Source organism: Oncorhynchus nerka, linkage group LG20 (assembly GCF_034236695.1).
Source record: "Oncorhynchus nerka isolate Pitt River linkage group LG20, Oner_Uvic_2.0, whole genome shotgun sequence".
NCBI lineage: Eukaryota > Metazoa > Chordata > Actinopteri > Salmoniformes > Salmonidae > Oncorhynchus > Oncorhynchus nerka.
The window spans coordinates 18,073,500-18,100,073 of NC_088415.1; the positions used below are offsets into that span (position 1 = coordinate 18,073,500).

At 44.2% G+C, this 26,574-nt stretch overlaps 1 protein-coding gene across 2 annotated transcripts; it reads left to right on the top strand.

Annotated features, from left to right (window-relative positions):
• The first annotated feature begins 1,735 nt into the window (after positions 1 to 1,735).
• LOC115115766 (spermatogenesis-associated protein 2-like) lies at positions 1,736 to 11,024 on the top strand. Of its 2 annotated transcripts, none has more exons than XM_029644256.2 (3): positions 1,736 to 1,820; positions 3,245 to 4,067; positions 4,244 to 11,024. In XM_029644256.2, the coding sequence occupies exons 2-3, from the start codon at positions 3,732 to 3,734 to the stop codon at positions 5,582 to 5,584; spliced, it is 1,677 nt and encodes a 558-aa protein (XP_029500116.1). In that variant the 5' UTR covers positions 1,736 to 1,820; positions 3,245 to 3,731; the 3' UTR covers positions 5,585 to 11,024. The 2 variants fall into 2 exon arrangements, with proteins under 2 accessions (XP_029500116.1, XP_029500118.1); XM_029644258.2 differs by having other exon boundaries at positions 1,754 to 1,820; positions 3,126 to 4,067.
• The last annotated feature ends 15,550 nt before the right edge of the window (positions 11,025 to 26,574 follow it).

Genomic DNA, 26,574 nt, shown 5'->3' on the forward strand with positions numbered 1-26,574 from the left:
GAGCTGGTTACACTGGCGCCATAGAACCTCATTCTGGCACTTCTGGTGTAGTATTTGTTGCATGACGATCTCTGAGATGATGTCAACAACTTCTTGGGTAGCTTGGTGGAACAGGTCTCTGTTATCCCCTCTAATACGTCTTTCAGTTGTAAGAGAAGAGAACTGTTGAAGGACTGGCTGAGACGTTCACGTGACAACTGGCAGTGTCCAATAGGTAAGTACTGGCGACTGTGGTTGGGTGGACAGTAGGAACCTTCCATCTTCCAGACCACTTCAATGAGCTCCTCAATCTCATCACACTAGCTGTGTAAACGCAGTGAGACCTCTCTGATTTTCACTGGCGGTCCAAGCTCAGGTCGATGCTGATTCTGGTGATCTCTGGTTGAGGCTCGACGCTGATCTTGGTGATCTCTGGTAGCTGTTAGCCTGAGGTGGGAAGCCAGTGAATTCGCAACCAATAAAAACGCTGAGGCTCTGTCCTCTATTCTGCTGGTCAGCCTGGGTGGTGACTTGGACCAGTGATTAGTTGTTGAAGGTGAAGAAGTTGGCCACTTTGGTTGCAGTATAGTCCACCTCAAGTGCTCAAGAAACCCTCTAGCAGCTCTCCCTCGTAGGAGTAGTATGTGAATATGTGTGGTAGTCTGTGCCTTGACTCGTAGCCATTGCGATAATTGTCGAGATATTGTAGCAGATGAGCTGTTCGGCGCAGACAGACCACATCTTGTGGAGGATATTCTCTGTTAACTGCCATCCTTGGGCTGTAGCAGATACTGGATCCGGCTCGTGAGGACCATTGAAAAATAAGGTGTAGGGTTGTAGAGAATCGAAGGACCATGAATGTAATAACAAACCTTAGGTGTTGACTTAAGGCCAATAGAACCCACTACAAATGTTCGGTCAGAACAAGGATGAGGCGGATGTCCAGGTTAAGGGGAGTTTATAACTAGAGGTCGACCGATTAATCGGAATGGCCGATTAATTAGGGCCGATTTCAAGTTTTCATAACAATCTAAAACGGCTTAGACTCTGGGTGTTACACCTCACCGAATAAGAATCTTTAGGTCGGAGAAGTCAGAGCTCTAAGAAGATTGGTACATTTTAGACACAGGTAAAAAAAAAACAGCTCAGACTTGGAAAAATCGTGAAGTCAATGATCTTCAGGTCAGAGCAAGTCGGAGAAGTCAGAGCTCTAGGATGATGCCGGAGTTTCCGATTCCGAGTTGGATGACAGTTCAAAACGATTTTCCCAGTCGGAGCTCGTTTTTACCCCTGAGTTCCCAGTTGTCTGGAATGCACTGAATTTGGAGGCAGGAGATTTCCGAGTTGTCTTGAATGATTCCCCCCCATCTGAGCTATTTAAAAAAAAGTTTGACAGGCTTGGAAATCTGACTGGCCTGTGAAAACGTTTTGTTTAAAATATAATTGTTATCAGGGAAATACCGGGAATGTTTTGATGTTCACATTTTTTTTAATCATAAACATTTGCATGATATATAATAATCTATTGTAGCCATTCCAATTATGTCGATGGAAAGAGAATAGCTTTATTATCATTATATTACTATGTATAATACACAAGTAGCTCGCTATACACACAAAAATGCATGGAAAACAAATACATGATGTTGGGCCTCGTCGTCTTTGTAATGTGGTAATGTCCTCACAGCATGGACATAGATTGCACATAAAGCATACTCTGATTGGGCAGTTTTTCTAAAAATAAAATTCCCAGGCTCGTTGATAACCATGGCCAAGCTCCTCTCCAGAGAGTGCGCTTGCGCAATGAGGTGATGGGAATTTCCAGCAGTAGGACGGACAAGGTAAGGCGTTGAATGTTAGTGGCGTCTTTATGATAAAAAAATGTTTTACAATAATAGAAACATGAATGTGCACAACTCACTTCTAACTCTACTCATAAGTGGAAATGGTTAAATTTACAAGCTTCTCGTGCGAGGGGAAGCGAGCTCACTAGCTTCGCATAGATGGGCGTTCTGTCCTGGGCCGGGTTCGGGCCCATGCCAGGCACAGACTGACACAGCTGCTAGCTAGTTACTGTGGCTAACGTACATTAGCATCACGGCTTGCCAGTTCTGTCTTGTAAACGCCACTTTTACTGCGTACTCAGCTGATCACTGTGGTTATTGTTCAATTCGATGTAGAAATGTATTTTAATGGCTGTGTTTAGCTGGTGGGAACAGCGCATGCTAGCTAACCCAGCTGGTTATGTATTTTCATATATTAGTTAGCTAGTAGTAGCTAGCTATCTTGCTACGCGGAATACTTAGAACACCCCTTGCGCAGTTGGTCCTTTGCGTCAATATCGTCAAATAGCCAGAGCTTCCACATATGGTGGTTTTGCATAGTTGGCTAACTTGTTCGAATGAGCTTATATTCGTTTGTCTAGTTTGTTTAGCAAACCGTGTTCTCTAGCCAGCTAGCTCGAGAAGGTCCCAACTAGCTAGTAAGGTTAGACATATAACGTTGACAACGGGCAGTAATTTACTGATTCCATTTCCACGAAAATATAACAGTCGCGTGTACCTTTCGATTTAGAAATCGTTGCATGTCACTTTAGCTAGCAAATTTAAGAGCATCCCGAAGGGATTGCTGAATTGTCTATTTGCAGCACCATAGCTAGTCGAACGTAAGCTACATTGAAGCAAACCCGAACGTGAATGTCAATGATATTGCTGTGAAATGCAGATTTGAGATAAATGCATAAAAATTGCATTTTGGGTCAAGAACTAACGTTAGTCATAATGAATTAACCAGCATACCATGTACATGTACCCATCTGCATTTTTGAGCTTGTTAGTTTTTTTATTTGGTAATTCATGCGAGGTGGATGCGAGTGCAGTTTCTGGCTAAATGGTTATGAAGTGTACTGAGGGTAAAAATATCCTTGCTCCGATACATCCTATACTGCACGTTCAGTGTCAGTAGCAGAGTGGGTGTGTGGCACTCGCAAGTCTAGGCTACATGTTCCCTTTCTCTCACACACAGGCAACTCAGATAATGATGCTCTTCAACCCATTTGTTTCAATGGGCAATTTTGCATGTTTGGAACATTTTGACCTGCTGCTTCTGAATCACCTGATGATGTCAGCATTGCATTCTCTTTGCAGGCTGGATGAGTCTAGAGAAAGAGGGGATGTGTCCCAAGCTCAATACATCATCCTCATTGGGACAGTGAAGCATGTGGTGTGTTCATTATCCAACATCATATCCCTCTTTGTCATTGCAGCTTGGAGTTGGTGCAGAAAAGGCCCAGCATCATAATTGTGGCCCTCTCTGCCCAGTGACCCTGAACTCACCTTTTGGTTAAATGTCAGGGCAGAGGCTAGACCTCCGGATACGTCTCAGGGCCACCAAACCGTCAACCACCTCTGGCCTCATCTCATTCCCCACATTTTCCCTGGAGAGCCTACATGGACTGCCAGTTAAAAATAACCAGAGATGCCCAAAAGCAGATGGTGGACCTACAGGCAAGAGCCTAGCCGTCCCAATCAGGAAGCAGTTAAATTCAACACTACTGATCCCCTCTCATCTGAAGCATAGCGTCGGCTTCCTGATTGAGCTCGGAGGTGCGTTTCTCAACCCTCAGTGGGGTGCATTTGTGTGTCTGTCCCGAGATGTCAGCAGAGAGGGGCTGCTGAAAGTGTCGTCTGGGGCATGAGAGAGGGAGCGAGGAAGGGGTGTCACGGCTGAAGCAGTCCCCTGCTGCACCGCCAATGGATGCCAAACTGCAAGAGGACCTATTCCGGAGGTACGTGGTGTGCCTGGAGAGGCGGCTAGAGGACGGAGGGGGGAATGCGGGCCTTGGGGGAAGCACCTTGGAGGGTGGCAGCGAGGCTCTACTCTCCACGGCCACAGCCCTGCTGGGGGCCTACCAACCAGACCCGGGCCAGAGGTTCCGCATGGTGCGCTTCTATGAGGTGGTGGAGAATGCCATTCGATGCCTGAGAGGCTGCAGTCTGCAGGGCCTGGAGAGAGCGTTCCTCACCCTGGAGACTCTCTGCACCAACCTGCTGCTCTTCCCCTGGAAGAAAGAGTTCCGCTGCATCAAGGTACAGCACCCATCATCTAAAGCTACTGAACTGGATGTGTTCCTGTCATCAGGCTTTGTGCAGGTGGCAGGATTATTGTAGTATATTAATATGGTCCCCGAGGTTAAACATTGTATGCATTACAATTCATTTGCAGGAATGCTCCGTAACTCTGTCCTCCTTATCCCCACTTGTAGACCTTCACAGGCCCGTACGTCTACCTTCTCCAGTCTGCTGTGTGCGACGCTGATCTCCGCTCCCTCCTGCGTTCTATGGGCTACTCCCGTGACCATGAGCTCCAGTTCCACGTCCGGGACCACCCAGGTGGCCCAGCCCACCTCCGGCAGCTAGCCTTCGAGCTCTTCCTGGCCCAGGCCGAGTGTCGTCTCCTGGGGGAGGTGGTGGCTTTGGCCCGGGGTTCAGCCTCTGAGCTGGAAGCCCTGGAGCAACGGAGGGGCTGCCGCGATGACGCGGCCGGCTGTGCAGAGGTCCTCCGACGGCGAGATAGCCTTGGGGCCGACGTGGCCAGGCTCTCAGTGCGACCGATGGACATACCTCACCCTCACCATCTGAGGAGAGGGGGAAGACCGTCCAAGTCGGTGGATGTTACGGATGGAGCTGGGAATTGGCACGCAGCCTCTAAGCCTGTTCTGAAAGCCTCTCTGAGCCTGAGGAAGGAGCCTCTGTTTGTGGATGCAGAGGAGGACATGAAGGATGAGATTATCAGGCCCAGCACCTCCACTTCCATGTTCTCTGTGACTGACCCACCTTCCTACAGCCCCGTGCCTGACTTCTTCCCTATTCAATCCCTGCCCTCGGTCGACGCTTACTCCTACCACCTCTCCTCATTGGATGAAATTGATCTGTACACAGAGAGGGGTGGGCCTAGGGTTGGAGGTCGACAGACAACTTCCAGACCTCCATCCAGGGAGCCCCGGGATTCCAGGGACGGCTGGGCACTCAAAACCCACAGTGGACTCACCTCTCCGGGGGTGAAGTGTCAGGGTTGTGGCCTGGGCTGCTCCAGCCTGGCATCCTGCCCCAGGTGTGAAATGATCCTGTGCCAGGCCTGTCACGACATCGACCCCTCCCCATGCTGCGGCCTGCAGGACTACCCCAACCCCAAATTGCCTCGCCCCGTGGATGGTTACCTCCCCGTCAAGGAGAAGCTGTCAGTCTACTCCAACACCCACTCCCCACACCCCCATATACACCCTCACCCCCTCACTCCCCCTCACCCCCAGATGGTGGAGAAACCCCTCATGGCCACTAAGCTGTTTCCCTGCAAGTCGGTTGCTATGTCGTCGGCCATGGTAGCCAATAGCGACCGATCAAGCCTGGGGGGGTCGCGGTGCGGGTTCTGTAACAAGCCGGGTGCTTCGCACACCTGCGTGAACTGCTCCAAGGTGTCATGTGACATGTGCATGAGCCTATACGCTAAAGATGTGTGCACTCGTAAAAAACCCCAGCATAGCTTTGTCCCCAACCACCAGCTCAACTTTAAGTCTGGAACCATATCACATCTGGTCTACCGATGAGCCAGGAACAACAGGGAGAGGACTCTCACTATTCAAACCTCTCTCGTTTCTATTTCCCTCTCTTACCTGTTCCTGTTCTCTCTTCCTCCTCATTACTTTCTCACCCTTCCCTTGAACTCTCTTCCCTTCTCTATCAGATGTATGGCTCTGGAATAAACACAGGACACATCATAGGGAGTCGTATCTCCTGCCTCTCTCTGCCTTGTAAAAGATCAGGCTTTTTTTTCAACTGCTTCCTCTTCTTCCTTACCTCACCACCCTGCTCTAGCTTAGTCATGTGACGTCGTAGTGCTTCCTAACCCCTCAAATCTAGTCCTCTCCAAGCGAAACGGGAGAAAAAAAGCAAGAGTCATCCGGCTTGTAGAAAAACAAAACTCAAATGCTGACTTAACTTCTCAGCCGAGGAGACTGCCCGGTAGATGTGTCATAGTCTTCTGGAATTGGAGTATGTTCACTGAGGACCCTTTTTAAACTTGAAAAACCAAGGGGGGGGGGGACAACAACAACCGTAAATGTACACTGGAATTCAATAGTATATATTTTCAATGGTTATTCATTCTATAGATCAATGTAAGACTGTTGGGTGGGGATGCGTCTGGGGTGAATGTTTTGGGGGGATACTTTAAAGGGATATTTTGAGAAACAATGGTCAGATGCCATAATAGTCTATTTAAAGAACAATGCCTTGTACATTTACCCTCAAATGTTTAAAGTGTATAGCTAAGGTTTACATGCTGCTCTTGAAATGTTGTTTGACTCCTTACTGGTAGATAACCTATTCTTGTATCAGTTTCTCCAAATCTGTTCCTCTATCTATCCATATTCACAACATACCTAACTCCTCAAGCTGAAAGTGCTACTTCACTGATAAGTCAGTTTCTATTGGAGATGGCTGTTTTGAAAGCCAGTTAACTGTAAAGCACTCTGGGAAATGAAGTCTTAAGCCGGTGACAGCCCCAGAACTATAACAAAACTTCACCCAATCACTCCAGCAGTGCAGGCATTGTCAAGGTATTTTCTGTACTGGCACTTAGACACTCAAGGTTGTTTCCTTTCCAGGACCATCTTAACCTTCAAATCCCAGGTGGAAAATCTCCAAACTGACTTAGATCTGCGTTTGGAGACGACTTCTTCCTACTCCCATTTAGACAGCATGTACAGTACCAGTCAAAAGTTTGGGACATATCTACTCCTTCCAGGGTTTTTCATTATTTTTACAATTTCCTGTATTGTAGAATAATAGTGAAGACAACCAGACTATAAAATAACACATGGAATCATGTAGTAACCAAAAAAGTGTTAAACAAATAAAAATATATTTGAGATTCTTCAAATAGCCACCCTTTGCTTTGATGACAGCTTTGCATACTCTTGACTTTCTCTCAACCAGTTTCACCTGGAATGCTTTTCCAGCAGTCTTGATGAAGTTCCCACATATGCTGAGCACTTGTTGGCTGCTTTTCCTTCACTCTATTGTCCAAACCATCTCAATTGGGTTGAGATCGGGTGATTATGGAGGCCAGGTCATCTGATGCAGCACCATCACTCACTCTCCTTGGTCAAATAGCCCTTACACAGCCTGGAGGTGTGTTAGGTCATTGTTCTATTGTAAACGGGCAGCAGGTAGCCTAGTGGTTAGAGCGTTGGACTTGTAACCGAAACGTTGCAAAATAGAATCCCCTAGCTGACATGGTATCTATCGTTCTGCCCCGGAACAAGGAAGTTAACCCACTGTTCCTAGGCCGTCATTAAAATAAGAGTTTGTTCTTACCTTTTATTTAACTAGGCAAGTCAGTTAAAAAAAATGATAGTCCCACTAAGCGCAAACCAGATGGGATGGCGTATCACTTCAGAATGCTGTGGTAGCCATGCTGGTTAGGTGTGCCTTGAATTCTAAATAAAATCACTGACAGTGTCAGCAGCAAAGCACCATCACACCACCTCCATGATTCACGGTGGGAACTTCACATGCGGAGATCATCTGTTCACCTACTCTGCGTCTCACTAAGACATGGCGGTTGGAACCAAATCTTTTTGGACTCATCGGACCAAAGGACAGATTTCCACTGGTCTAATGTCCATTGCTAGTGTTTCTTGGCCCAAGCAAGCCTCTTCTTATTATTGTTGTCCTTTAGTAGTGGTTTCTTTGCAGCAATTCGACCATGAAGGCCTGATTCACACAGTCTCTGAACAGTTGATGTTGTCTGTTACTTAATGTGAAACATTTATTTGGACTGGAATTTCTGGGGCTGGAAACTAATGAACGTAACCTCTGCAGCAGAGGTAACTCTGTCTTCCTTTCCTGTGGCGGGCCTCGAGAGCCAGTTTCATCATAGCGCTTGATGGTTTTTGAGACTGCACTTGAAGAAACTTTCAAAGTTCTTATTTTTCCGGATTGACTGACCTTCATGTCTTAAAGTAATGACGGACTGTCATTTCTCTTTGCTTATTTGAGCTGTTTTGCCATAGTATGGATTTAGCCCTATTTGGTAAAAGACCATCTTCTGTATACCACCCATACCATGTCACAGCACAACTGATTGGCTCAAAAGCATTAAGAAGGAAAGAAATTCCACAAATTAACTTTTAACGAGGCACACCTGTTAATTGAAATGCATTCCAGGTGACTACCACATGACGCTGGTTGAAGGATGTCAAGAGTTTGCGAATGGTGGCTACTTATAATCTAAAATATATTTAGATTTGTTTAGCTTTTTTTTGGTTACTACATGATTCCATATGTGTTAAATAGTTTTGATGTCTTCACAATGTAGAAAATAGTAACAAATAAAAACCCTGTAAATATTAGGTATGTCCAAACTTTTGACTGGTACTGTATAACCTGACACAGTTCAGTCTGTCTACCGCACATGGTCAAGAGAGAGCTGCAGCTCATACAGAACAGGTGTTGTTTAAACTCCACTGAACATACTCATGGGCGAAAGTCATGACATTTCACACTTGCAAGTTGAACATTCTGTTTGTGCTGAAATCCATGTATGGTGAGTGATGTCACAAATGTTTCTGGAGTACACATGACTATCACATTCAGTCAAGTGGAAGCTTTAGCTCTCCCTCTGAGATATCCGTTTAATAAAGAGTTGTGTTGATAAGGACACAACACAGGACAAAAAGGGAAGGGTATTTCTGACTGATGAACCCAGCTGGCCATTGCTGCCTTAGGCTATATTATACTGTCAATAATATCTCCAGCTAGAGAAGAGGGGTGAGCATCTATTAACTATCTCCAGACCTAGGCACCAATCCATTAAATGTATTTATAAAGCCCTTTTTACATCAGCTGATGTCACGAACTGCTATACAGAAACCCAGCCTAAAACTCCAAACTGCAAGCAATGCAGATGTAGAAGCATGGTGGCTAGGAAAAACTCCCTAGAAAGGCAGGAACCTAGGGAGAAACCTAGAGAGGAACCAGGCTCTGAAGGGTGGCCGGTCCTTTTCTGGCTGTGCCGGGTGGAGATTATAACAGTACATGGCCAAGATGTTCAAACGTTCATAGATGACCAGCAGGGTCAAATAATAATATTCAGTGGTTGTAAGAGGGTGCAACAGATCAGCACCTAGCCTGCTCTCAGATGGGTATGTGCTTTAGTGAAGTCCAGTGAATTTCATTGTCATGCCATACACACAACGGTGCTCAGAGAAGTTGGCTAAAGGACATTGAGCACTAGGAACAGGTTACTAGGCAGTTATTGTAGCTGTGAAAGGGTCTGGATAGGTAGGCTATTTTGGATATAGCTCAACTATCTCTGAATGGAATCTGCTGATAAGAATGTGCCATAAGTGCATAGTTGGTAGGGACCAGGGAGTGATTTGTAATTGAGCAGCATATTAGGTCTGTCATTCACCTCTAATATCCCCTCATTTTAGAACAAGTCATCAAATAAGTAAGCAATATGGTTGATGTAAGAAATTCCATCATATTGGTCACCTCTTCAAGATTCAATTCAACGGATCCCCAATGGAGTCTGTTTTAATAAGGCCAACATAAATCTCAAATTAAGCCTTCAAAAACTTAAAATACATCCTTTCCTCATTGGCATAATTGCTGAAGTGACTTGGTGATATCTATGCTTATTTTTCCCAATTGCATTAGATTTTGTTTTTACCTCAAGGGAGGATGCATCTATTTTTTACTGCTGATAGGTTTAAATGTCTTTCCGGAGTGGCCTTAGTGCAATTCACCTTTGACCTCTTTCTCCATCTAGTGATGTTTCCTAAAGGGCCAAGGAGAGAATGGGTATCTCCCAATACTAATTTGTGGTCTCCTTTCCAAGAGCTCTCACCAGGGCCACAAAGCGTCTTAGTGGGAGTGCTGATCTAGACTCAGTTTAGCTTTTTAGATCAAAGTGAGTAATATTTTAGAGACACATGCTGGATTAGCAGTCCAACTCAGAGACCCTTTGTGGATGCGGGCTTCAGGCTCTGAGAGGGCAAGGTGAATTGATCTCCATTTGGCTCTCACCTCCCAATGTGTGTTTGTCGTACAGACACAGATTATCACACATTTACAATGCCCGGAAACTTGTTAAACATCTCAGGAACCAATATGAGATCATTAAAATCTCTAAAGAATCTATAGTGAATATGCATAACAGAAACATCCGTTGTCCTCACAGACCCAAAGGAACACAGACAAGAGGCCGTTAAATTGATTGCACATAACCTACTCTATATTTTGGCAAGGGGAAACATTGCTCTATGGTGCAAAACTGATTAAAATGAGAAATGGAAAAAGTAACAGTAAGACCATGTGGAGATTTAACTGAGCAGCATTGATGTGTCATTTGACAGGGCTGAACTAAAATAATACTTATTTGGATCATCTGGCCTTTTACATCTTGATTACATACTGCAGCTTGTTTCTAGTCTTAGTCATGGAATGCACTGATGACTTATTTCAGCACATTTGGTCATCCCAAATGACACCTCTATTTCCTACAGAGTAGATAACTTCTGCCAAAAGTTATCTAGTTCCGGTCAAAAGTAGGGCACTTTTTAGGGAATAGAGTGCCATTTGATAGGCCACCATTTTTATTTATTTTTCCACAAACTTCCTATGTGACAGAGAAATCAATCATCCCTTGTCCCTCTTCTCACTCTGGTAATCTCACCAGTATGAAAAGTGGTGGTGTTGTCTATATAGCACTCCCCCTCATTCACCACATCAACTCTGTTCCATCGAGTCCATTCCAGACATTACAATGAGCCTTTCCTCCTATATCCCCTCCCACCAGTCTCCTGAACCCCACTATCATTACAGGTCATACAGGGGAGAGGGGAAGGGAAAATGTTTCAAATTGTTAGTTGATGAAATTATATATAAATCTCTCTCTAATATATATATATATATATAAAACGTCAATGAATAAATGCGGTTTTATAAAATAATTTCAAGAATAAATAAAAAACACCTGTGTTTTGTCCTTTTTGTTCATAGTGCCCTACAAAGTAACATCTCACAGCCAAGAGATATCGCAGGAATATTAAAACACCAGCTTTCATAGAAAAACGTTTTCCACCTGTTTCCACTAATGAATACACCCCAGTTGGTAACATTCCTACCTGGATTGGGTCATACCAACTCACTTAGCCAGAGAAGTGACATTGACTGTGTTCGAGTGCATCAAAACGACTGCAGGCGACAGCCAACTGACTGATCTACAAATGCCAACTGACTGATTTACCAAAACTTTGCGAACATTAAGTTTAAAACATTGAGCTGTCGATTTCTGAAAAGAGGCCTAATATACATAATACTTTTAATGACTGCAAAGTGCAGAATAATTAGTGGACTTTGTAAACTAATTGTTGTATAGTCTCATCAACGAAATGCTTGTCTGAGAGGAAATAGATGCTAAGCTACAGGACTTTTTTGTTAGCACAGACTGGAATATGTTCCGGGATTCCTCTGATGGCATTGACTACACCACATCAGTCATCGGCGTCATCAATAAGTGAATCGATGACGTCGTCCCCAAAGTGACCGTATGCACATATCCCAAACAGAAGCCATGGATTACAGGCAACATCCGCACTGAGCTACAGGCAAGAGCTGCCGCTTTCAAGGAACGGGACTCTAACCCGGAAGCTTATAAGAAATCCCGCTATGCCCTTCGAGAACCTTCAAACAGGCAAAGCATCAATACAGGACTAAGATCGAATCGTACTACACCGGCACTGACGCTCGTCGGATGTGGCAGGGCTTGCAAACCATTACAGATGCAAAGGGTAGCACAGCCGAGAGATGCCAAGTGACACGAGCCTACAAAACTACTTCTATGCAAATGGCACTGAAACATGCATGAGAGCACCAGCTGTTCTGGAAGACTGTGTGATCACGCTCTCCACAGCCTATGTGAGTAAGACCTTTAAACAGGTCAATATTCACAAGGCCGCAGGGCTAGACGTACTACCAGGACGTGTACTGCTAGCAAGCGCTGACCAACTGGCAAGTGTCTTCATTGACATTTTCAACCTCTCCCTGTCTGAGTCTGTAATACCAACATGTTTTAAGCAGACCACCATAGTGCCTGTGCCCAAAAACTCTAAGGTAACCTGCCTAAATGACTACCGACCCGTAGCACTCACGTCTGTAGCCCTGATGTGCTTTGAAAGGCTGGTCATGGCTCACATCAACACCATTATCCCAGAATCCCTAGACCCACTCCACTTGCATACCGCCCCAACAGATCCACAGATGATGCAATCTCTATTGCTCTCCACTCTGCCCTTTCTCACCTGGACAAAGGGAACACCTATGTGAGAATGCTATTCAGTGACTACAGCTCAGCATTCAACACCATAGTGCCCTCAAAGCTCATCAATAAGCTAAGGACCCTGGGACTAAACACCTCCCTCTGCAACTGGATCCTGAACTTCCTGATGGGCAGCCACAGGTAGGTAACAACACATCCGCCACGCTGATCCTCAACACAGGGGCCCCTCAGGGTTGTGTGCTCAGCCCCCTCCTGTACTCCCTGTTCATTCATGACTGCACAGCCAGGCATGACTCCAACACCATCATTAAGTTTGCAGATGACACAACAGTGGTAGGCCTGATCACCGACAACGAAGAGACAGTCTATAGGAGAAGGTCATAGACCTTGCCGTGTGGTGTGAGGACAACAACCTCTACCTCAACGTGATCAAGACAGAGGAGGTGATTGTGGACTACAGGAAAAAGAAGACCAAGCATGCCCCCATTCTCATCGATGGGCTAAAGTGGAGCAGGTTGAGAGCTTCAAGTTCCTTGGTGTCCACATCACCAAAAAACTAACATGGTCCAAGCACACCAAGACAGTCATATATAGGGCACAACTGGTTGCATCGCTGCCTGGTATGGCAACTGCTCGGCCTCCGACCTTAAGCTGCTACAGAGGGTAAGGCGAACAGCCCAGTACATCACTGGGGCCAAGCTCCCTGCCATCCAGGACCTCTACACCAGGCAGTGTCAGAGGAAGGCCCTAAAAATTGTCGGACTCCAGCCACCCTAGTCATAGACTATTCTCTCTGCTACCGCATGGCAAGCGGTAAAGGAGTGCCAAGTCTTGGTCCAAGAGGGTTCTAAACAGCTTCCAATCCCAAGCCATAAGACTCCTGAAAACCTAATCAAATGGCTACCCAGACCAGAATTTGTGACAAGGAATTCTGAAAATGTGAGCACATCCAAGTTACGATTTTAGAAATCGTGTAGTATATGCACAGCATTAGTGGCAGGTGGATGAGCAATATCCACCGTTGTAGTCAGTTTTAATATCTGTGGTCATAGTATGGCGGTTGAGTTGAGGGTGACTGACAAACAGGTTCAGTCAGTTCAGTCAACTGTCCTAATGAGCCCTCCCCAGCTAGCTAATGTATGCTTGTGGCTAGAAACTTCAGCGAGAATTTGAACCTGCTGATGTTGGGACGGGAGTGTTCAGAATTATTCTGTTTTTATCGGACTACAAAATCAACAAATTAGCTTTATTTGGCTGTCACCCTGGCCTGATATTAGCTACACTGTCTAAAGTTAGCTGCTTCCCTCAAAATGTCTGCAGGACAGCAGTGCGCCGGGCAAGCAGAACTCATGAGTGAAAGACACACTGCTTTGTACTACAAGCCAGCAACACAACAACTAACACTCCCCATTTAGCAGCAGTAGTAGGCTGTATCACTGTGACATCCAGATACTAAAAGTAATTTATTGTGTAGGCTGCTATTCTACTCTAAATACAATCGAGTATGTAACAAATTGGTCAAGCTACTGCCAGTGATGTGATACATCTGCATACAGCTGCCCGGTGAAGCAAACAATTGGAGCACCTCGATACAACACTGTTACATTGGTCATCACACTGGCATGCCATTACGTTAACTAATTGGCCTATCACTTTGACTTCCAGATGGTGACCAATACTGCAATTTATTTCTCCCATCGAAAAAGTGAAGCGCTGGAAAGAGGCAGAGTCAATGCTGCAGGATTGTTTTGAGAATACTGATTGGAATATATTCAAAGATTCATCCACCCAGGACTCAGCCATCAACATTAAGGAATCAACATTGTCAGTCACAGGCTTCATTAAGAAATATGTTGATGACGTACCCACAATAACAATCCAGACATACCCCAACCAAAAACCCTTGAGGAATGGTGATATCCATACAATGCTTAGAGCCCATGCTGCAGCATTCAATATCAGCAGAACAAACCCTGATGACTCTGACGAGTGCGACACATACAAGGCAAGCAGGTACGATCTCCACAAATCCATTAGGGACGCAATAAGACAATACAGACTCAAACTTGAATTGATGTACGACAACTCAGACTTGCATTGCATGTTGCAAGGACTACAAACTATCATAGACTACAAAGGAAAATCCATCTGTGTGTGTTCGTGTCAGACAATACCCAGCCATCCAGGAAGAATCTCGCTTCTCTGAGTGACCAGGTGCTTTCGCTCTCAGAGGCTGACGTGAGGAAAACTCTCAAAAGAGTGAATACTCACAAAACCGCTAGCATAGCTGGCATCCTTGGCCACATTCTTAGAATGTGTGCTGACCAGCTTGTGAGCATCTTCTCAGAATTCATGGCTCTTTCTATTAAGGCAAGTCGTCCATGTCCTGATGCAACAAGTATCCCCAAACCATCACACTACCACCACCATGCTTGACCGTTGGTATAAGGTTCTTACTGTGGAATGCAGTGTTTGGTTTTCGCCGGGAATAATGGGACCCATGTTGTCCAAAATGTTATACTTTTGACTCATCTGTCCATAGAACATTCTTCCAAGAGTTTTGATGATCATGCAGGTGCTTCCAGGTCCTTTTTGGCAAACTTAAGTCAACTTTTTGGATGAGATGGGTCCCATTATGTCTGGCCAAAACCAAACCTGCATTCCACAGTAAGAACCTCATACCAACGGTCAACCATGGTGGTGGTAGTATGATAGTTTGGGGATGCTTTGCTGCCTCAGGACCTGGACGACTTGACCTGGACGAATAGAGGAAACCATGAATTCTGCTCTGTATCAGAATTCTACAGGAGAATGTCAGGCCATCCTTCTGTGAGCTGAAGCTGAAGTGCAGCAGGGTCATGAAGCAAGACAATGATCCAAAACACACAATGAAGTCTACATGAAAAAGGTTCAAAAGCAACACATTTAACTGACCTAATCCCAATTGAGATGTTGTGGCAGGACTTGAAACGAGAAGTTGATGCTGAAAACCCACAAATGTTGCTGAGTTAAAGCAGTTCTTCATGCAAGAGTGGGTCAAACTTCATCACTTCACCACCCTTTGCAACTTAATCCTGGACTTCCTGATAGGCAGACCACAGGCTGTGAGGATTGGCAACAACACCTCCTTCACCTTGACCTCAAGAGTGGTGTTGTTGTTGGTCCAAGACAAGTCCTTGGTGATGTGGACCTTAAAACTCTCTCTCCTACAGTCCCATTGATGTGGATTGAGGCATGTTCCCTCTTCTGCTTCCTGATATCAACAATTAACTCCTTTTTTTCTGATGTTGATGCTGTTGTCATAAAACCACAATGCCAGTTCACTTACCTCCTCCCCATAGGCGGACTCGTCGTTGTTGGTTATCAGTCCTACAACCGTGGTGTCGTCAGCAAACTTGATGATGGAGTTGGTGTTGTGCAAAGCCATGCAGTCGTAGGAGAACAGGAAGTACAACAAAGCCAGTGTAAAATAGCTAGCTGGGAAGGGCTCATCAGGACGACTGACTGAACCGAATCCATTTGTCTCCACACGACACATAACGTCATCAATTTGGGCACCAGGCAAGAGAGAGAAATATATAGTATAGAGAGAGAGAAATAGAAATGGCATTTTCTTCTAGGCTCTAAGTCTACCGTGGTTTGTTGGACAAAGCCTATTGGGAGATGAATGGTGTTTTTGGATAAACAACGGAAATTACGTCTGTGGTAAACACAGGCTTAGGATATATTATACTTTTCGTTCTATGAGATAGCTGATGAAGATTAACATAACTTTTTGGGAATTTTGAAGGATTTATGTCATGAAAAAAGCACGTAAAGGCTTCATAATTCATAAAGGTCATGTTAACTGACTGATGATATCTCATAGAACAAAACATATACGATCTCCTAAGCCAGTGTTAACTTCAGACCTTATTTTCGGTGTTAATCACAAAATCCTATTATTTTTCCAATAATCTTCCCCATAGGGATGTCTGAATGAACCAGAGATTTCTGTGTTTTAAGACTGCAAGCTGGCGAGCTCTTTATCCGCTCTCTAGTACGGATGAAGCCTGAGCTGGAATGTGAAGCTAACTGAAGCTGGTTAGCTTTAGATAACCCTGAGTAGATCTATCTTGCTTCGTAGGATACCCGTCTGGAAGTAGCATAGTGGAGATCAATATTCCCTCCCCAAAAATTGGGAACACAGCAAATTTAAAGTGTTGTGAACGGAAACTTGAGCGTAGTGAGAATTTTGTTAAACCTCCGCCGCGAGTTTACAATCAACACTGAGGCTGTAACCTTACAGTTTTAGACAGTAGCCAATAGGCTATTGTGGCTATTTGAGCATAATGTAGGCCTATCACCAAAACCAATGGAGCAAGTCTCATAACATTTTCACATGGAAATAGCTTTTGATTTCTATGATATAGCCTACAGTAGCCCATATGTGGTGTTCAATGCAGGCCTACATTGCATGAGACTTTAAAAAAGTATATATATATATTATGAAGGGCTTTACATTAATTAAAGATTTATTTTACTTGGTCGGTAACACCATGGGCCAAACATTGTATTGTATTGTATGATGCAAGAAACCACTTTACAAAACTAAATGTATTATTATTAACAGAGAATTAGACACTGCAGGCTACCAATCTGCCTATTGGTTTATTTGCATATTCAAGCCTGTCTCAAAAAACAACACTGACCCTTTAATTAAGACATAAGCTTTTTACTTGACTGGCTTTTCAAAGACAACTTGAAATGTAGCCTACACGTTTTGTGCTCTTGTAGATAGCAGTAACTTCCCATTGCTGACCTATACTTACAGTTGAAGTCGGAAGTTTACATACGCCTTAGCCAAATAGATTTAAACTCAACTTTTCACAATTTCTGACATTTAATCCAAGTAAAAATGCCCTGTTTTAGGTCAGTTAGGATCACCACTTTATTTTAAGAATGTGAAATGTCAGAATAATAGTAAAGAGAATGATTTATTTCAGCTTTTATTTAATCTTTTATCACATTCCCAGTGGGTCAGAAGTTTACATACTCAATTAGTATTTGGTAGCATTGCCTTTAAATTGTTTAACCTGGGTCAAACCTTTTGGGTAGCCTTCCACAAGCTTCCCACAATAAATTGGGTGAATTTTGGCCCATTCCTCCTGACAGAGCTGGTGTAATTGAGTCAGGTTTGTTGGCCTCCTTGCTCACACACGCTTTTTCAGTTCTGCCCACAAATTTTCTATAAGATTATGCTCAAGGCTTTGTGATGGCCACTCCAATACCTTGACTTTGTTGTCCTTAAACCATTTTGCCACAACTTTAGAAGTATGCTTGATCATTGTCCATTTGGAAGACCCATTTGCAACCAAGCTTTAACCTCCTCACTGATGTCTTAAGAAGTTGCTTCAATATATCCACATAATTTTCCTGCCTCATGATGCAAAATTTGATTTGACCAGAGGACATTTCTCCAAAAAGTATGATCTTTGTCCCCATGTGCAGTTGCAAACCGTAGTCTGTCTTTTTTAATGGCGGTTTTGGAGCAGTGGCTTCTTTCTTGCTGAGCGGCCTTTCAGGTTATGTCGATATAGGACTCGTTTTACTGTGGATATAGATACTTTTGTACCTGTTTCCTCCATCATCTTCACAAGGTCCTTTGCTGTTGTTCAGGGATTGATTTGCACTTATCGCACTACAGTACGTTCATCTCTAGGAGACAGAACACGTCTCCTTCCTGAGTGGTATATGTAATATATATATGTCAATTAGTATATGGACATTTCTGACTGTGAATTATAATTGAAATAATCTGTCTGTAAACTATTGTTGAAATAATGACTTGTGTCATGCACAAAGTACATGTCCTAACCGACTTGCTAAAACTATAGTTCGTTAACAAGACATTTGTGGAGTGGTTGAAAAACGAGTTTTAATGACTCCAACGTAAAAGTGTATGTAAACTTCCGACAGCATGATCATTTCACAGGTGCACTTAGTTCTGGGAACAATAAAAGGCCACCTTAAAATGTGCTATTTTTTCACACAACACAATGCCACAGATGTATCAATTTTGAGCTAGCATATTTTCTGACTACAGGAATGTCCAGCAGAGCTGATGCCAGAGAATTGAATCTTAGTTTCTCTACCAATGTCGTTTTAGAGCATTTGGCAGTATATCCAACTGGCCTCACAACCACAGAGCATGTGTAACCACACCAGCCCAGGACTTCCACATCCGGCTTCTTCATCTGCAGGATCGTCTGAGGAGGGAGAGGGGGTGTGCTGAGGAGTATTTCATTCTGTAATAAGGCCCTTTTGTGGGAACAATTCAGTCTGATTGGCTGGGCCTGGCTCCCAGGTGGGTGGACCTGGCTCCCAGGTTTGTGGACCTATGCCCACCCATGGTTGCGCCCCTGCCCAGTCATGTGAAAGCCATTGATTAGGGCCTAATGAATTTATTTCAATTTACTGATTTCCTTCTATGAACTGTAACTCAGTAAAATCTTAGACATTTTTGCATGTCAGTGCAAACTAATGTGGCGAACTTCAATCTCTTGTGTCTCTGCGCAGTATATCATTTCTTCTGCGTGGAAGTCCTGGAGGAGGTGCGTACACACGAGCTCAGTTTAGAGGAAACAGGTGGAGATCCATAAAACCCACCAGAGGCTGCCCAGGCTAGCTGCCCATATATCCAAAGTGCAAACAATATAACTAACATTAGTTGGAAAATTACTTAATAGGCTAATGTTAAAAATACTGAGGTAATCCTACAGCATAATAGGTAGGAATAAATTCTGCAACATGTAGACATTGTTGGGAGAATAGGCCAAGGGGAAATGTGAATATGCCTAATTAAAAGTTCTCACTGTGCAAAGCTGCATTGTCACAGCCACACAAATTGTATTTTTCCACAATACAGTGGGGCAAAAAAGTATTTAGTCAGCCACCAATTGTGCAAGTTCTCCCACTTAAAAAGATGAGAGAGGCCTGTGATGTTCATCATAGGTACACTTCAACTTTGACAGACAAAATGAGAAAAAAAAATCCAGAAAATCACAATGTAGGATTTTTAATGAATTTATTAGCAAATTATGGTGGAAAATAAGTATTTGGTCAATAACAAAAGTTTATCTCAATACTTTGTTATATACCCTTTGTTGGCAATGACAGAGGTCAAACGTTTTCTGTAAGTCTTCACAAGGTTTTCACACACTGTTGCTGGTATTTTGGCCCATTCCTCCACGCAGATCTCCCCTAGAGCAGTGATGTTTTGGGGCTGTTGCTGGGCAACACGTTCTTTCAACTCCCTCCAAAGATTTTCTATGGGGTTGAGATCTGGAGACGGGCTAGGCCACTCCAGGACCTTGAAATGCTTCTTACGAAGCCACTCCTTCGTTGCCCGGGCAGTGTGTTTGGGATCATTGTCATGCTGAAAGACCCAGCCACGTTTCATCTTCAATGCCCTTGCTGATGGAAGGAGGTTTTCACTCAAAATCTCACCATACATGACCCCATTCATTCTTTCCTTTACACGGATCAGTCGTCCTGGTCCCTTTGCAGAAAAACAGCCCCAAAGCATGATGTTTCTACCCCCATGATTCACAGTAGGTATGGTGTTCTTTGGATGCAACTCAGCATTTTTTGTCCTCCAAACATGACGAGTTGAGTTTTTACCAAAAAGTTATATTTTGGTTTCATCTGACCATATGACATTCTCCCAATCTTCTTCTGGATCATCCAAATGCTCTCTAGCAAACTTCAGACGGGCGTGGACATGTACTGGCTTAAGCAGGGGGACACGTCTGGCACCACAGGATTTGAGTCCCTGGCGGCGTAGTGTGTTACTGATGGTAGGCTTTGTTACTTTGGTCCCAGCTCTCTGCAGGTCATTCACTAGGTCCCCCCATGTGGTTCTGGGATTTTTGCTCACCGTTCTTGTGATAATTTTGACCCCACGGGGTGAGATCTTGTATGTCTTCGATTTCCTAATAATTGCTCCCACAGTTGATTTCTTCAAACCAAGCTGCTTACCTATTGCAGATTCAGTCTTCCCAGCCTGGTGCAGGTCTACAATTTTGTTTCTGGTGTCCTTTGACAGCTCTTTGGTCTTGGCCATAGTGGAGTTTTGCCCCACTGTATATGGCAAGACCTACGTACTGTACCTGTGAATTTATCTGAAATCTCCCCTTGTGACCACCAGAGGGTGGTAGGTACTTACAGATCACATTTTAATGTTGTACATACCTAGGGATGTGCCGGATATAAGGCAGCCTATTTGTAAATATATCGGATTCATTTATATGAGTAATTTATCTGAAAATGAGATATTTTTTTATTATAGTATAGATGAGTGGTCAATACAGTATTGTCAGCATGGCAGTACTCATCCCATAATTAATTAATACATTTCTTCACGATCATCATATCGTTATATTACGAGTCATTACATAATTGTATCACATTTCATCATGATTTCATCACATTTCATTACGATTCATCACATAATTTGTCACATTATGATCGGATTTGGTCTGAACAATAAAGTACAAGGTCTGTTTGGTTAATGAGACATAGATATGCATTGGTGCTGGGTTGCCATAACAATACACAGGAATACAGGACTGATGTTGCAATCATTAGGGGTAGATTTGAGATGGAGCAGATCTCTGCCAGAGGGTAGGTGGTGCTATCATCCCATTATTCATTACACCATCCATTCTCCTCTAATCTAACAAGTGTAGCGAGATGACTGCGCTGTGTGCAGAGTGTGTGTGGCTTTGCAGCATATGTGTGTGTGTGTGTGTGTTTGTGCCAGTGCAATGTGCTGCGTCCCGTGCTGTTGGTTCCCCTCTGAGACAGTGTCATGTGCAGGCGACTCACGACAACCCTCATCACCCACCATCACCAGGACAATCCGGGCTATATTTAGACTGGGCTAACAACTAGACCCATGCTATGCTAAATTTAAACCTGGATCAAAGTGAACACCACAGGAATATAAATTTAGACATGATAAAGCCACAGCAGACTCAATTTTGAAACAGGGTTTGGGTAGGAGTGTGTTAGTCTAGTCGTTAATAAATGATACTCGGACAGATGGTGTTTTTTGAGTATAATTCTGTTCCAGGCACATCAGCTTTATTTTCAAGTCTTGATTCTAAGGACTAAGATTGAATCGTACTACACCGGCTTTGACGCTCGTCGGATGTGGCAGGGCTTGCAAACCATTGCGGACTACAAAGGAAAGCACAGCTGAGAGCTGCCCAGTGACACGAGCCTACCAGACGAGCTAAACTACTTCTATGCTCGCTTCGAGGCAAATAACACTGAAACATGCATGAGAGCACCAGCTGTTCTGGAAGACTATGTGATCACGCTCTCCGCAGCCGATGTGAGTAAGACCTTTAAACAAGTCAACATTCACAAGGCTACAGGACCAGACAGATTACCAGGACGTGTACTGCGAGCATGAGCTGTGTGACGCAATCTCTATTGCACTCCACACTGCCCTTTCCCACCTGGACAAAAGGAACACCTATGTGAAAATGCTATTAATTGACTACAGCTCAGCATTCAACACCATAGTGCCCTCAAAGCTCATCAATAAGCTAAGGTCCCTGGGACTAAACACCTTCTTCTGCAACTGGATCCTGGACCTCCTGACGGGCTGCCCCCAGGTGGTAAGGGTAGGTAACAACACATCTGACAAGCTGATCCTCAACACAGGGGTCCCCTCAGTGGTGCGAGCTCAGTCACCTCCTGTACACCCTGTTCACTCATGACTGCACGGGCAAGTACGACTCCAACACCATCATTAAGTTTGCCCATGACACAACAGTGGTAGGCCTGATCACCGATAATGAGGAGACAGTCTATAGGGAGAAAGTCAGAGACCTGGCTGTGTGGTGCCAGGACAACAACCTCTCCCTCAACGTGATCAAGACAAAGGAGATGATTGTGGACTACAGGAAAGGAGGACCGGGCACGCCTCCATTTTCATAAACGGGGCTGCAGTGGAGCAGGTTGAGAGCTTCAAGTTCCTTAATGTCCACATCACCAAAGAACTAACATGGTCCAAGCACACCAAGATAGTCGTGAAGAGGGCACGACAAAACCTATTCCCCCTCAGGAGACTGAAAATATTTGGCATGGCTCCTCAGATCCTCAAAAGGTTTTACAGCTGCACCATTGAGAGGATCCTGACTGGTTTCATCACTGCCTGGTATGGCAACTGCTCGGCCTCCGACCGCAAGGCACTACAGAGGGTAGTGTGAACAGCCCAGTACATCACCGGGGCCAAGCTTCCTGCCTTCCAGGACCTCTACCAGGCAGTGTCAGCGGAAGGCACTAAAAATTGTCAAAGACTCCAGCCACCCTTGTCATAGACTGTTCTCTCTGCTACCGCAGGGAAAGCGGTACCGGAGCGCCAAGTCTAGGTCCAAGGAGCTTCTAAACAGCTTCTACCCCCAAGCCATAAGACTCCTGAACACCTAATCAATTGGTTACACAGACTATTTGCATTGCCCCTCCCCCTCTTTTACACCGCTGGTACTCTCTGTTGTTATCATCTATGCATAGTCATAACTCTACGCATATGTACATAGTACCTCAACTAACCGGTGCCCCAGCACATTGACTCTGTAGCGGTACCCCCCTGTATATAGTCTCGCTATTGTTATTTTACTGCTGCTCTTTAATTACTTGTTACTTTTATGTCTTATTCTTATCTGTATTTTTTTATCTGCATTGTTGGTTAAAGGCTCATATGTAAGCATTTCACTGTAAGGGCTACACCTGTTGTAGTCAGCGCATGTGATTAATACAATTGGATTTGATTTGATTCATCCTAACCACTAGAGACACTAGAGTTTCAAACCAACCTGCCAGCCCTACCATCTACCCTAGAGGCAGTTGGATGGGTAGGCTATAGCAATATTGCAATACACTGAACAAAAATACAAACGCAACATGTAAAGTGTTAGTCCCATGTTTCATGAGCTGAAATAAAAAATCCCAGAAATGTTCTATAAGAACAAAAAACGTATATACTGTATCTCTCAAATGTTGTGCACAAATGTATTTATATCCCTGTTAGTGAGCATTTGTCCTTTGCTAAGATAATCCACCCACCTGACAGGTATGGGATATCAAGAAGCTGATTAAACATCATGATATTTACACAGGTGCACCTTGTGCTGGGGATAATAAAAGGCCACTAAAATGAATGTGCCGTTTTGTCACACAACACAATGCCACAGATGTTTCAAGTTTTGAGGGAGCGTGCAGTTGTCATGCTGACTGCAGGAATGTCCACCAGAGCTGATACCAGAGAGTTGAATGTTCATTTCACTACCATAAGCTGCCTCCAATGTTGTTTTAGAGAATTTGGCAGTAACTTCAACCAACCTCACAACCTCAGACCATGTGTATGTGTGGGTGAGCGGTTTGCTGATGTTAATGTTGTGAACAGAGTGCCCCATGGTGGCGGTGAGGTTATGGTATAGGCAGGCATAAGCTACAGACAGCAAACACAATTGCATTTTATCGATTGCAATTTGAATGCACAAATATACCGTGACAAGATGCTAAGGCACATGCATATCTGTATTCTCAGTCATGTGAAATCTGTAGATTAGAGCCTGATGAATTTTGGGGATTTGACTGATTTCCTCACATAAACTGTAACAAAAATGAAATTGTTGAGTTTTTATATTTGCTCAGCATACTTACCTTACTGTCTAGGCCAGGTGGAGTTTTCTAAACCTTTGGAAGTTTGGTTGCAATCTACCTACATTTTAGGCTAGTTTTTTTCTTATTTGTGTGCGGACAGGACCAAGATGAGGAGAGGTCTGTGTGGTTTTGAAATGGGCACATCAAACCTCAACTAGGGGCCCCCACACACACACACACACCCTTTATTAAGAAAGTTCCATCTACCCTCCTAGGAGAAGCCGGAGGACAAGGATCTGTTAGTGAACATCCGTTCCAGAAGAACTGCTATTGTTCCCCCAGCCATCTGAAAGCTGAACCCAGCCATTTATTCATGTTTCTCTATTCAGCCAACTGTGTTGCATAAACCCTGAGTGGCGTTCCTGCTCTGATGAGACGGACAAGTCCTTGACTGGCATTGTCACAACAACTATGGTCCGATAAATCTTCCATTATTCTGCTGTTATGAACATACAGGATACAGTTAAACATCCTTGACTTTTATTATTTTGTAAAACACACATCTCTCTGGCATTGGAATGATTCACTCATGAATGGATTGCCATTATAGGGAAATATCTTCTCCTTCTGTAGGATGGGGATGTTTTTTTGTGAGATGTATGACATGGAACATCTCTTTGGGTTTGAGTAAGGACATGTCTATTCATTCATGTGAGGTGTGTGTGCGCGCATGTGCTGTGTGTGTGTGCCTCCTTCACGATCCCTGCCTCTGTATGCCATGATCATTGAACACAACCACACCACTCTCATAGTTACGCTCCGTCTCCTACGATCACTGCCCCCAACCTTGGCCACTACTTCCTACTCCTCTTTCATCTTCCCTCCTATCTTCCCCTCCCACTTATAACACATTCTCTGCCTCAGCATTATTTTACAAGGTCTAAATAAATAAGGTTTAGAGCAATCAGAGAACCAGCCTTGGCTTACCAGGCCTTTATCTACTTCTCTATCTCATCGCATCCCAATTGCCTCTGTAGCAAACATTTTAACATTTTAGAGTATAGACCTATTTCAGCAACTGAAAAAATTACAAGAAACCTACACTATACAGTGGGGCAAAAAAATATTTAGTCAGCCACCAATTGTGCAAGTTCTCCCACTTAAAAATATGAGAGAGGCCTGTAATGTACATCTTAGGTACACTTCAACTATGATAGACAAAATGAGAAAAAAAATTCCAGAAAATCACATTATAGGATTTTTAATAAATTTATTTGCAAATTATGTAATGGTGTAGCATACAATGACATTCTAGACAATTCTGTGCTTCCAACTTTGTGGCAACAATTTGGAAAAGGCCCTTTCCTGTTTCAGCATGACAACCCCCCCGTGCACAAACAAGGTCCACACTGAAATGATTTGTCGAGATCGGTGTGGAAGAACGTGACTGGCCTGCACAGAGCCCTGACCTCAACCCCATCGAACACCTTTGGGAGGAATTGGAACGCTGACTGTGAGTCAGGGCTAATCACCCAATATCAGTGCCCTACCTCACTAATGATCTTGTTGCTAAATGGAAGCAAGTCCCCGTAGCAATGTTCCAACATCGAGTGGAAAGCCTTCACAGAAGTGTGGAGGCTGTTATGGCACCTGTGAACGGATCAGCTTGCCCAAAGCATACTAACACAGGTGGAAGGCATAAATCAGCTTGCCCAAAGCATACTAACACAGGTGGAAGGCATAAATCAGCTTGCTCAAAGCATACTAACACAGGTGGAAGGCATAAATCAGCTTGCCCAAAGCATACTAACACAGGTGGAAGGCATAAATCAGCTTGCCCAAAGCATACTAACACAGGTGGAAGGCATAAATCAGCTTGCCCAAAGCATACTAACACAGGTGGAAGGCATAAATCAGCTTGCCCAAAGCATACTAACACAGGTGGAAGGCATAAATCAGCTTGCCCAAAGCATACTAACACAGGTGGAAGGCATAAATCAGCTTGCCCAAAGCATACTAACACAGGTGGAAGGCATAAATCAGCTTGCCCAAAGCATACTAACACAGGTGGAAGGCATAAATCAGCTTGCCCAAAGCATACTAACACAGGTGGAAGGCATAAATCAGCTTGCCCAAAGCATACTAACACAGGTGGAAGGCATAAATCAGCTTGCCCAAAGCATACTAACACAGGTGGAAGGCATAAATCAGCTTGCCCAAAGCATACTAACACAGGTGGAAGGCATAAATCAGCTTGCCCAAAGCATACTAACACAGGTGGAAGGCATAAATCAGCTTGCCCAAAGCATACTAACACAGGTGGAAGGCATAAATCAGCTTGCCCAAAGCATACTAACACAGGTGGAAGGCATAAATCAGCTTGCCCAAAGCATACTAACACAGGTGGAAGGCATAAATCAGCTTGCCCAAAGCATACTAACACAGGTGGAAGGCATAAATCAGCTTGCCCAAAGCATACTAACACAGGTGGAAGGCATAAATCAGCTTGCCCAAAGCATACTAACACAGGTGGAAGGCATAAATCAGCTTGCCCAAAGCATACTAACACAGGTGGAAGGCATAAATCAGCTT

Excerpts from the sequence above, each read along its gene's own strand:
- LOC115115766 (XM_029644256.2), top strand. The coding sequence starts at position 3,732 with ATGGATGCCAAACTGCAAGAGGACCTATTCCGGAGGTACGTGGTGTGC. Across the intron at positions 4,068-4,243 it reads AAGAGTTCCGCTGCATCAAG|ACCTTCACAGGCCCGTACGT; the intron begins GTACAGCACCCA and ends CCCCACTTGTAG.